A 10,971-nucleotide genomic window follows, 5' to 3' on the forward strand; every position below is an offset into this window, starting at 1 on the left:
TGGACAGAGATTGAATGGGCAGCTCCAGAGTAGCATAGGTGTTAACGTCGCGGACGAAGCCGTTCACTGCGGCGGGTGGGTGGCTCCTGATGCCAAAGCTGTTGTATGACCAACGCTTTCCATCATGGCGGCGGGAGGTCATTCGTGAGGACGACAGCCACACAGGCGAGTAGAGTGCGGACCAGCAGTTTGGTTGATGAATGGACGGTGATGACGAAACTTGCAGGCTGCTGATGCCCAGGTAAGATCGAGTTCCGTTTTCGATGGAGCTACACCTAGGAGAAACCCGCCTAGCCTTAAAATAGGCCTTCGTAATAGACATCATAAGTAGGTTAGCTACTTCACAATCGTTTAGCTACTTTGGATATTAACTACTCTCTAATACTAATAAATAGTAACTACCATTATATATTATCCCAACCTTGGAAGATGCAGCAAAAACGCCGGACCGCTATGCTATGCTATGCTATGCCGCTTGCTAAAATACAAATAAATCCGTCCCAAATCGTACCAAACTCCTCATCTCACACCCCTTTCTTACATTATTATTTGCACTTCAATCATCTACGCACCAATAGCCTGCGGATTCCAAAATACCGCATTGGGATCCGCTGTCTTCTTCAACGCCGCCAACCGTCCATACACCTCATCCCCGTAGTACAACGTATGCGCATCCGCCGCGCTCAAACTCGGATCCACATAGTTCAGATACGCACCGAACTTTGTCTGCGGCTGCGCGTTTGTCACCGCATCGTTCAAGCCTTGGATATATGGCACGCTCGCCTCGGTTTCGCCGTAATGCTGGAACACCCACAGGCTGTTGCGATCGCTGTACGCAGCGAAACTAGTGTCTTTGCTGTTGATCGCGGACTCGGGACCGCCGTAGAGGTTTATGATGCTGAACCAGGAGGCGGGCGCGGAGGTGCTGTGGATGTAGGTGTAGTAGCTGTTGAGCGCATCCACAGTCAGACCAGTGGACTCGGGCACGGTGATGCTTTTGGCGAAGAAGTTGTCGTGAGCGGAGTAGCCGGTTAAGGGAACGGAGAGGGATGGCTCGTTGGAGAGTTTGACGAGTGAGGAGATCCAGTCCATGGACTGAACTGTTGGACTCGATGGCGTGGGCAGGCTACGAAGAAGCTCGGGCGCGATCTTATCGTTATACTCGTCGATGGAACCGATGAAGGTGCCCGTTAGGCTGAAGCCAGAACCGTCGAGGTAGACACCGAACCCAATACGGGCGTCGATGACGGAGGAGTTGGTGGCGAAGTCCTGGAGGTGAAGGAAGGTGTCTGTGAAGGTTTCCTGCGATCCGAAGACAGAGAAGCTGTACTGGAAGAAGGTGACTGCTTCCGGGGCGGGTTGAGTTTGCATGTAGAAGGTTACAACTACACCGAATGAGTCACCAGCACCGCGCATCGCCCAAAATATATCGGAATGCTCGGTGGAGGTGGCGTGGGCCACAGAGCCGTCAGCGAGCACGACGTCGAGGGCGATGATAGTATCCATAGCTAGGCCCCAGAGACGGCTGTCGTAGCCGTAGCCACCGTGGGTGGAGTGGCCGCCGATACCAACACCTGGGCACGTGCCGTGGGGGAGAGCACGTTTGCCTTGGTCCCAAATACCCTGTGCAAGGTTCCCGAGACGGACACCAGCCCCTACCGTGACGGTGCCGGTGGTGGTGTCGAGCTCGATATCGTGAAAGTTCTCAAGATCAATAACCATGGATCCGTCTTTGCCACCAGACGAGAAGGATGCGTAGCTGTGACCCCCCGACTTTGCTTGGACTTTGACATTGCTCTTGCCTGCACAGACAACGGCATCCTGGATATGCTGCTGGGTTGTTGGGATAACGATGACAGCTGGAGTGTACGGAAGGCGCTGGTTGTATGGCGCAGAGAGCTGCTGGAAGTTTGGCGAGGATGCGAGACTGATCGGGACATTCTTATCATTAAGACAATCGCTGAGACTAGCAGGGCTGCTAGACGAAGGCGTCGATGACGCGGTTGTTGCAGATGTGCTGGAAATCGGCGCAGTTGAGGTGGAAGAGGGTGTGGAAGGATCTGAACCGCATTTCCCGAAACCAGATTGGCAGCCGGGTCCGCAGTACGCGTCGGTCGAGCCACACCAGCCATATGCGCTGCAGCAGGATCCGAATGTTGATCCGGCACACGTGTAGCCTGTGGAGCCGCCACAGCTTGCGTCTGTAGAGGCTTTGACTGAGGGGGCTGGGATGGCGCTGGCGACGCTGCCTAGGGAGAGAAGACCCAGGAGGAGGGTAGACGTGTAACCCATCGTGAACGGTTAATCCCGATGTGGGAGTCCGATTATGAGTTTACGCTTCGTAGATAATATAACGAAGGACGAAAGGAAATGGCTCAGAACTTAAAACGCTGCAGTGTGATGGAGAGTAAACGATAGATAAAACGCACACAACGAATGAAATGAGTTGATAATAACCTCATCATGCTAGGAGCAAATGGAATATATACCTCTACCCCATACCTAGTCAGACGATCCCCACCGCATCTTCTCCCGATCCAAGAATAACTCTGATCCAGTTGCTGGGCTAGTGCTCGTTGCTACCTTCGCCCAAGCCCTCGCATAGGCAATTCCACGCGCAGCTAAGCAAGTAAGCATGCAGGAACAAGCCGTCGCGCGTCACGTTCTCGTCGTCAAGCGGAGGGACCCGCGAGCTGTACTCCAAGGCACAGCCAGCTATTGGATGGTGATTGATGACAAGCTGACAGGCCTCCAGCGTGGAGTTCCGGTAGGCCAGCGGCGTGGGCGAGGCTTGTGCTGCGTCTCCTCAGCCCTACCAGCCACCCTGTCCTTGTTACAGCCACAAATCCCGCCCGCTACAGCGTAATTGTTTCATAGGTCGGAGTACAGCGGTCAGCGTTGACAATCCTTTTCGTATGGCGCCAAGATGCTCAGCCCGAGGTTGCATCGGGCGGGCAATGTTTCTTCACTCACTTCTTCCTGGTTGCTTCGTGTACGCATGGCACACTACATCTGCGTGGCCTTTTCGTCGTAGGCGTAGGTGTTTTCGACAATGTCTGGGCCATTAGAAGGTCGCGGAGGGAGGAACGGACGCCTCAGCTGGCAACGTTTTCCAGCTGCCAGATGTCCATGTCCAAAAATAGAATATCGGCCCGATCTACCCGTTGATCTTAGATCTTAGCTTGGACATTCAATCACTAGCGTGACTAGTAATCATTAAGACCTGGAGGAAGTCGCGGTCAATGGCTTCGGTTGGGAGGAGAGCGAAGGGGTCTTGCGCGTTCACGTGACTTTAACGTCACAAGTAGCTTTCCAAAAGCTTGGAGCGCACCTAGGTCATTTCCGTGCTACATAGAACTCAATAACAGAAAGCTAATTCCCACACGCCTAAATTACCAGAGTCTTGACCCGCTAAATTAAAGATCACAGCAAAGAAGTTTACCGCCTAACCCTATACTTAGACCATGCATATGCAAGCAAAAGCGCTGTCAATGATACCCTTCCGACCAACGCCGTAGCCACCGCCTTCCTCACAATAGGATAATACCCCTCAAGCGTGGAGTTCACCGCGCTCCCCCTCACACCTAGCGCATCTCTTTTCGATCGTCCCCAATGCCTCCCTACGCCTAGCCCACCAATACCCACTTCTCCCGGCTCTTTTTCAACAGGCATGCCTTGTGGATCCTGCTTCGGCACCTCTGTATCCTCCTCAGCCCCAGCTGAACTCTCAGTAACTTGACCCATTTCAATCGCTTTCTGCTTCCTGAATCTGTACGACATCGCCCACAGAGTGACCCTCACATCCCAGCTCGTAAACGTAGGATACGTCCACATGTCCATCGCTTTATGCGGCGGTATGTGCTCCAGCAGATCCGAAATCACGCCCAGCGTCAGTCCCCAAAGCAGCAGCGGTTTCTGCGTTCTCCTCGCTGCTGTGTCACCCGTCCACCACCCCTTTATACTTCCAATAACGCCTGTCGACGCTTCGGATTCGGGAATGAAGCCGGGTATAGAGCTGCAATACGTGCTTTCCGATGGTAATAATCGGACGGCTGCAAACATCATCTGGCCGAGCATGGACTGCAGGAACCAGCGCTTGATGCCTAGCTCAGCTTTCGCGAGCCGCTGCGACACGTCGGCGTACTCGAATGTGCGCTGGGCGGGGGAGAGAAGAGCGCGGAGGGAGACCCAATGCGTTGAGGCAACTTCTGTAGGTTGGAGTCTAAGTGGCGGAATGCTAGGGCTCGTGAGGAGGAAGATATATGGACATAGCACCATAAGCCTGAGCACAATCGCATTAGCAAAGACATCCCATAACCCGAGCTCAAGCCACTACTACAGAGTTGGTATACATACGGCACCTTCCCCCAACTCGTCGTAACAACCCGCTGCGGCAAATTTCCAATCGCAATGGCATGCGCATAGCTCAGATCCACCCCGACCTCCTCCATCGCCTCCCGCACCGCTGTAACCTGGTCATCCTCGTCCTCCGGATCCCGCTTCCCGCCCGGCAGCGCGACGTGTCCGTTCCAATTGTCCCCCGCACGTGTCGCGCGCTTGATGAACAGCAGCTCCGGGTCCCCATGCTTGACCCAGTCTTGCGCGAAGAACGCGTCGAGTATGTCCTTCAACTCGAGTTTCTTTTCCGGGTTTGAGGCGGCTGAAGACCGCCGCCGCCGATGCCCATGGCTTGGTGCATGCGCGTGTTTGCTGTGGGCTGCGGGCCAGTGGGAATAGTGCGGTTGGATGCGGAGGATAAGGGCGACGGAAGCGCGGCGGGGTGCGGTAGGAGGATTGGCGACTTCGGGGAAGGGGTGTGCGGCGAGGTCGAGGAGGACGTCTTTGAGGTGCGCTACGAGGGGCTCCGTGCCGGTTTCCATGGTGTTGAGGGATTTGGGGAAAGTCTGGGGAAGCTTGAGGTTTTGGGGAGGTGAGGCTGGTGGCTGGCAGGCTTCCTTGAACAAAAAGTGGCAGTCCACGAATCCGTGATTCCATGGTCTGGCAACATGCTCGCTTTACAAAGGTACGATTGTGTACACTTGCCTGACACTGTTTGAGGCCCCCTGGTATGCCAGGATGATCTGGAAAGAGGCAGATTCGACATGCCTGGCAGCTCTTCGGGCCGCCTCAGACGGTGTTGGACTGCCACTTTCCAAGGTTTATGGTCAACGAACCCTCGCTGGGTTGAAGCTTGTAACGTCCCCCCCTGCGTGGCGGAAAACCCCCCGTGCCGGAACGAATCCATTGTTTAGGCATCCTAACTCTCTCCCTCGCGATTCTGTCGAGTTTTAATTAGTGCACTGTGATTTTTCAACCATTTCTGCCTAGGAAACTGGTGTGCACCTAAAAAAATACAACGCTTTTGATCATGCTGTCGATCGTTCCTTTTAGAGCATCCAGAACTGCATTAGTTTCGCATCCCTGCTGCACTACGACTATCTACAAAATCTTTAACTTCGGAGCATTAAATTAATCGTTCCATGACGAAAGAAGATAGTTCTAAGCTTTAAAGATACTTAACCCTTAGAAGTATGTGCTCCGGATTTATCCGTGCGAAGGGGTCTGAAGTGTGTCTTAGCATGAGGCTTAAGCGCGCTTACGTGGTGCGGTATTAGATGTCTAGCTAGTTGTGATGTATTTTACGCTATGCCTAACTGATGCGAGTGTGGCGCGCAAAACGACCCCGCACGCTCCACGTGATATTCAGGATGTAATTTGCTTACGTTAATCAAGCAAAGCCTAGTTAACTAGCCTGTGGCTATGCCCCACAGCCTTGCGATCCAATGCACCTTTGGCTATGCATCCGGTTAACCAACTCAACTCTGTAAGAACACCTAACTTACAGATCTCGCCACCTTACAAGAGTGTGGCCAGTGCGGGTCGGCACCCTCCCTGCTAGTGTTATCGATGCGTTCGTCTGCCCCAAAAGATATAAGCGCATTTGTCTCGTTGCTTGCGAGTTCGCCTTTCGCATTCTAATGGCTGCATGTCAGTCTTGCCGCACCACACTAGAGGCTATGCAATTAGCTGCACCCCCCTAATTAGCCCTTTACACTCCTGTATAATTTAAACGTTCTATAAGGGGTGTAGTATAGTGCGGGCCGGCCACCCTTAATATATAGTGTTAAATCACTTTTAATACTATATATAAGTTAACACTTGCAGGCATGCTTACACAATAAACTATTTTGCATTCGCACTAATTTTGTATTCTTAAAAATTAGCGTAGCTCTAAGTACCTAGCTCCAGGTCATCCATCTGCCACATATTTAGAAAATTAAGCGAAGACTCCGTATCAGGATGTAGGGGGCCAAGGATCTTTCCCCGTAGCTTAACGCACTTTTTCATTAGTAAGATAGCCTCTGTGTTTTGGCTCTGGGACTTCCATGTATGCGCCAGGTTGCTCATGCTGCTCAGCGTGGAAGGATGCTCCTCCCCAAGCACCCTCTTTGTCGTCTCTATTACTTGTATAAACAGCTCTTCAGCCTCCTTCCACCGGCCTTGATTCCAGTACGTCGACGCTAGGTTGGCCATGCTGCTCAGCGTGGAAGGATGCTCCTCCCCAAGCACCCTCTTTCTCGTCTCTATCACTTGCACAAACAGCTCTTCGGCCTCCTTCCACCGCTCTTGACTCCTGTACGTTGATGCTAGGTTGGCTATGCTAGTTAGCGTGTCTGGATGCTCCTCCCTAAGCACCCTCTTTGTCGTCTCCATTGCTTGCACGTTTAGCTCTTCGGCCTCCTTCCACCGCCCTTGATTCCAGTACGTCGACGCTAGGTTGGCCATGCTGCTCAGCGTGGAAGGATGCTCCTCCCCAAGCACCCTCTTTCTCGTCTCCATTACTTGCACATTTAGCTCTTCAGCCTCCTTCCACCGGCCTTGATTCCTGTACGTCGACGCCAGGTTAACCATGCTGGTCAGTGTGGAAGGATGCTCGTCCCTAAGCACCCTCTTCCTCGTCTCCATCACTTGCACAAACAGCTCCTCGGCCTCCTTCCACCGGCCTTGATTCGTATATGTCGACGCTAGGTTGGCCATGCTGGTCAGTGTGTCTGGATGCTCGTCCCCAAGCACCCTCGAACTCGTCTCCATCACTTGCACAAACAGCTCTTCAGCCTCCTTCCACCGCCCGTCATTGTACAAGGCAGTGGCACATCTCCATCCCAACTCTTTTCTGGGGGGGCCAGATGACAGAGCGAACTTAGCATGCCGAAGCAATCGTCTCCACTTGTTTCTACTCTCATGACTATGCTCTTGTCCAGTGAGGCCAGATGACAGAGCAAACGTAGCATGCGGAAGCAATCGTCTCCACTTGCTTCTGTTCCCATGATTATTGTGTGGGAACACCACAAGCAGACGCCTGATCGCTATTTGACTTTGTTGACTCAGCAATCCCTCTTTTCTAAGCCAGTTGCGTGTCGAGATATGCACTAGTCGATGGATGTCCAGCGCCGATTCAGCCGTTCGTTTGGTGACAAATGAGTAATTGTTGAGGGTTCCTACTGCATGTCTTCCCTGCTCATGCGATGAGGCTGCCGGGAGAAGAGCAAGCGGAATATCGCTTCGGTTCACACACGCCATAAAGAGTAGATACTTAGCTGCCAAAGCATCGTGGCGACGAATCTGCTTGAACGAAATAAGCCAGGTTGCAGCTATTATGTTCTCAGATTTCCGATAAAGAGGTTCAACTGACCCCTCCCTTTTCTTAGCTAGTAGTGATAGATATTCTTGAAGCGTTGTTTTGTTGACGTTGACGTAGGCTGCTGCATGCACAATAGCTAGAGGGAGGTACTCCAGCCGTTTCAGCAAGAGGTCTACCTTCTCTTTCTCATTCACCGGGTTGACCAAACACGTCTCCAGCATTCTTCGAGCCATGTCCTGTTCCATCTCTGGCAACTCTACAATACTTCGTGGTGCCAGTTTTGCTGCTGTCTCCCTGTCAGTTGTTGTGAAGACAATAGCCCCCTGCGCAGAGCTTGGTAGGAACTCCATTAGGCCGACTGCCTGAGCCTCGTTCATGTTGTCAAAAATAAGGAGCCAGTGCCCTGCGCTCTTGTTGCTTAAGTGGATTTGTACCAGCTTCCTGACATCTGCCTTCTCATTTAGAATATTAAGCCGTCGAGCAATGTGCGCATACGATTGATAGAGGCTCTCCTCATCGCTTGTAGATATCCAGAAGACTGAGCAGCTCTTAAGCTCTAGTCTGATTCTGTACGCCAACTCCAGCGCTAGCTGTGTTTTGCCTATCCCACCCGGGCCTGTAATTGCGACCTTTGTAGTTGATGCTCCGACGAAGAGCTTTCCTTCCAGCTCGGCCAGTTGCGATTCGCGACCAGTAAATCGAGCGTTTTGGTCAAATGGTACGATAAACGGCGCGGTGTTAGCTGCGGGCTAGGCTTTAGCGATTTTTTTGAAAAACTGGTGTAGCTTAGACAGTACCTTTCTCCATTTCCTCCTGGAGTCGCTCCTGTGCTCTCTCTATTCCTTCGCCGTATCTAAACTCCATGGACACACCGAAAATTCCAATTAAAGAGTACGCCATATCTTCTTCTTGCGTTGTCTGGCGGCCCGCCATCCATGCCATTCGCTCGGGAACGCTAACTTTGTCGAGAGGATCGCCCCGTAACACTGTAACCGGGATGCGAGTAATCTCATAGATCTGCTGCTCGAGGGAGTCTTTGTCCCCGAGTCGCTGACGATCTGAGGAAAAGAACTCGATTGATGCTGGAGCTAGGAGTTCTTGAAGCGTCCAGCCTCGAGTAAACCATCTACTCTTTCGAAAGGATGCTTCCCATGTACTCTCGTGCAGATGTGCATCTGCCATAGGCGTCGACACATCCGAGAGGAAAGTGTAGCATCTTGCTGCATTCTTGTACCACCGGAACATGGAGTTTATTGCGTTTGAGAGCTCGCGGAGATTCCATTTGTCAATACAACAAGTGTCGACCCAGAAGTACTGTATATGGTCACGAGCCGCTTGTTCGCCGCAGAACAGAATCTTTTCATAGCCAGCCTTGCCATGTCCAGTGCCATTTGCCAGATCTTCGAAGAGAAACTCGTCATCGCCCCAGGTGTGAGAAAGAATAGCATATGGCGGAATTGTTTTCTGGCTGAAATTTGTCCAGGCGAGTCGCCCGGAACCATCAAAGTAAAGGAGTCGCATCGCAACAACGATAGTTCAAGAGAGCGGGCAATTTGCAGGTAATTCGGAGGGACGGCTACGGGGTTGCAGGGGAGATGGTAGCGCTCTATGTATTATGATGGTGGGCTGTGTAAAGGCTGTGTAAAGGCTGTGTAAAGGCTGTGTAAAGGCTGTGTAAAGGCTGTGTAAAGGCAGTGCAAAGGAGGCTCAGCCGCATCATCACGTGCTACAGAAGTAGATAAGCATGCTGACTAGTCGTACTTGACAGTGCTGAGAGGAGTTTGCTACTAGATTTTGCCACCATATACGAGGACGGCCGACCCGCACCGGCCACTCTCTTTGTCAGCTCAAGCTGTGGTAAGTCAGAGAAGTACCTTCTGGTACCGTGACAGATCACGTGCCCAGGCTATAGTGCCTGGGTACCCAAGGGGGGGTACTAAGGCCCTAATTAGCCACACGTTTACAGCCACAAGCTTGGCTTGCTGGGTGACATAAGTAAATTACATCACGATGCTTATGTTAGACGTGCGGGGTCGTTTTGTCTAGCTGGATTAGTAATTGCTTCCGACCAGAAGTGCCGACCAGGGTAGCGACCTTGCATGAATTTGCGTGCGACAGCAGCCACAAGGCTGATGACGACTTCCTAGTATGGCAGCGAGGTTCTAAGGCTCGGATAAGGCCCTTTTATGAGCATTAGGAGTGATGGGAGCTCGATAGTGGTGCTGTGGCGACGGAATTCGGTTACGCTATGAAAGAAGGCTCTCCGCAAATTAGACGCGAAGGCAACAACGCGAACGTAATTTTTAGGTAGGAGGTGTTTTGAATGTTTAGGAGTGGCTACAGTACACTATTTATATAGAATTATGGGAAATCTCGATGTGTGCACAGAGTCTGAGCTGTTTGAAGTCAAAGTACCCCTCATATTTTCCGGCACGGTGGGTTTTCCGCGACCTAGGGACGGACGTTAGGGATGTGCGAGTCATGAATTCTCTGATTGGTTACACGGTCCGAGCATGTCGAACTGAAAGGAACACAAGGAAGACCCGGGGCATTGAGGAGGAGAACTTGGAGTGGCCAGCAGCGCTGCTGCATTCGAGTAAGGGTTCTACTTGAAGTCATCTGCAGCAAGGCCAACCGCACATGCCATGCTTGAGTATATCAGTTCAGTGACCGTCTGAAGATGAGTGAACATGCTTTTTGATATGTAAAGGCCTGTTATAGCATATTACGAGTGCGATGCTGACATGCAGCTTTGGAAGGCCATCATTGTGCTTTCTAGTCACGTGGCGCTCGCTTTTGCTTCCAACGGGTATATATCAACATGAGCTTGGCTTTTCCTCACCACCCTACCACCCCACAGCATCCATCCTCCACCATCTCTACTAGTACACGCACACTACGTACGCGCTATGGCGCGAGCTCGCCTGGATGCCTTGCCGGATGAGCTCACGCTCGAAATCGCCAAGCACCTCAAGTCGGACCCAGCTACTCTCAATAGCTGGATGCGAACAAACCAAAATCACCATCGGATTCTTTGGGCGGGATTGCACGGAATAGCCATCGTCAGCGTCAACGGTCAGACGGCTTTCAAGCACGCTCTCTACTGTCTTGACTCTCGTAAGGTTAGCTACCTGCTATCCCATGGGATCGACGAGTGGGTGGGGGACCAGACATGGAATGCTCTAACTCACATTACCCTTTGCTACACGGTCAATCAAGACTTCCAACAGCGACCGGCAAGGCTATGGAACCAGCTCCCCTACGATTGGTGTGATGCTCTTCCTGCCCTGAGATGCGATGAAGATGTATTGAGATCAGTGCAATGTTCA

At 52.0% G+C, this 10,971-nt stretch overlaps 3 protein-coding genes across 3 annotated transcripts; all 3 read right to left on the minus strand.

Moving 5' to 3' along the window:
- Positions 1-370: 370 nt before the first annotated feature.
- Positions 371-2,436, minus strand: BDZ99DRAFT_461970 (FAD-binding domain-containing protein). Its single transcript, XM_033719736.1, has one exon. The coding sequence runs from the start codon at positions 2,290-2,292 to the stop codon at positions 565-567; it is 1,728 nt and encodes a 575-aa protein (XP_033577541.1). The 5' UTR covers positions 2,293-2,436; the 3' UTR covers positions 371-564.
- An 818-nt stretch (positions 2,437-3,254) lies between these two features.
- BDZ99DRAFT_441106 (NUDIX-domain-containing protein) lies at positions 3,255-5,038 on the minus strand. The gene is made up of 2 exons (XM_033717748.1): positions 4,357-5,038; positions 3,255-4,282 (listed from the first exon to the last, which is right to left on the minus strand). The coding sequence occupies exons 1-2, from the start codon at positions 4,878-4,880 to the stop codon at positions 3,439-3,441; spliced, it is 1,368 nt and encodes a 455-aa protein (XP_033577542.1). The 5' UTR covers positions 4,881-5,038; the 3' UTR covers positions 3,255-3,438.
- A 1,131-nt stretch (positions 5,039-6,169) lies between these two features.
- BDZ99DRAFT_441109 (kinesin light chain) lies at positions 6,170-9,215 on the minus strand. The gene is made up of 2 exons (XM_033717749.1): positions 8,440-9,215; positions 6,170-8,384 (listed from the first exon to the last, which is right to left on the minus strand). The coding sequence occupies exons 1-2, from the start codon at positions 9,161-9,163 to the stop codon at positions 6,232-6,234; spliced, it is 2,877 nt and encodes a 958-aa protein (XP_033577543.1). The 5' UTR covers positions 9,164-9,215; the 3' UTR covers positions 6,170-6,231.
- Between the last annotated feature and the right edge of the window lie 1,756 nt (positions 9,216-10,971).

This window comes from Mytilinidion resinicola, assembly GCF_010093595.1.
Source record: "Mytilinidion resinicola strain CBS 304.34 unplaced genomic scaffold BDZ99scaffold_8, whole genome shotgun sequence".
Classification (NCBI taxonomy): domain Eukaryota; kingdom Fungi; phylum Ascomycota; class Dothideomycetes; order Mytilinidiales; family Mytilinidiaceae; genus Mytilinidion; species Mytilinidion resinicola.

What these genes read in the sequence shown, in the direction of transcription:
- BDZ99DRAFT_461970 (XM_033719736.1), bottom strand. Translation starts at nt 2,292, where the DNA reads ATGGGTTACACGTCTACCCTCCTCCTGGGTCTTCTCTCCCTAGGCAGC.
- BDZ99DRAFT_441106 (XM_033717748.1), bottom strand. Translation starts at nt 4,880, where the DNA reads ATGGAAACCGGCACGGAGCCCCTCGTAGCGCACCTCAAAGACGTCCTC. An exon ending in ACGAGTTGGGGGAAGGTGCC is followed by an intron (nt 4,283 to 4,356) that starts GTATGTATACCA and finishes GATTGTGCTCAG; the next exon opens with GCTTATGGTGCTATGTCCAT.
- BDZ99DRAFT_441109 (XM_033717749.1), bottom strand. Translation starts at nt 9,163, where the DNA reads ATGCGACTCCTTTACTTTGATGGTTCCGGGCGACTCGCCTGGACAAAT. An exon ending in CCAGGAGGAAATGGAGAAAG is followed by an intron (nt 8,385 to 8,439) that starts GTACTGTCTAAG and finishes CCTAGCCCGCAG; the next exon opens with CTAACACCGCGCCGTTTATC.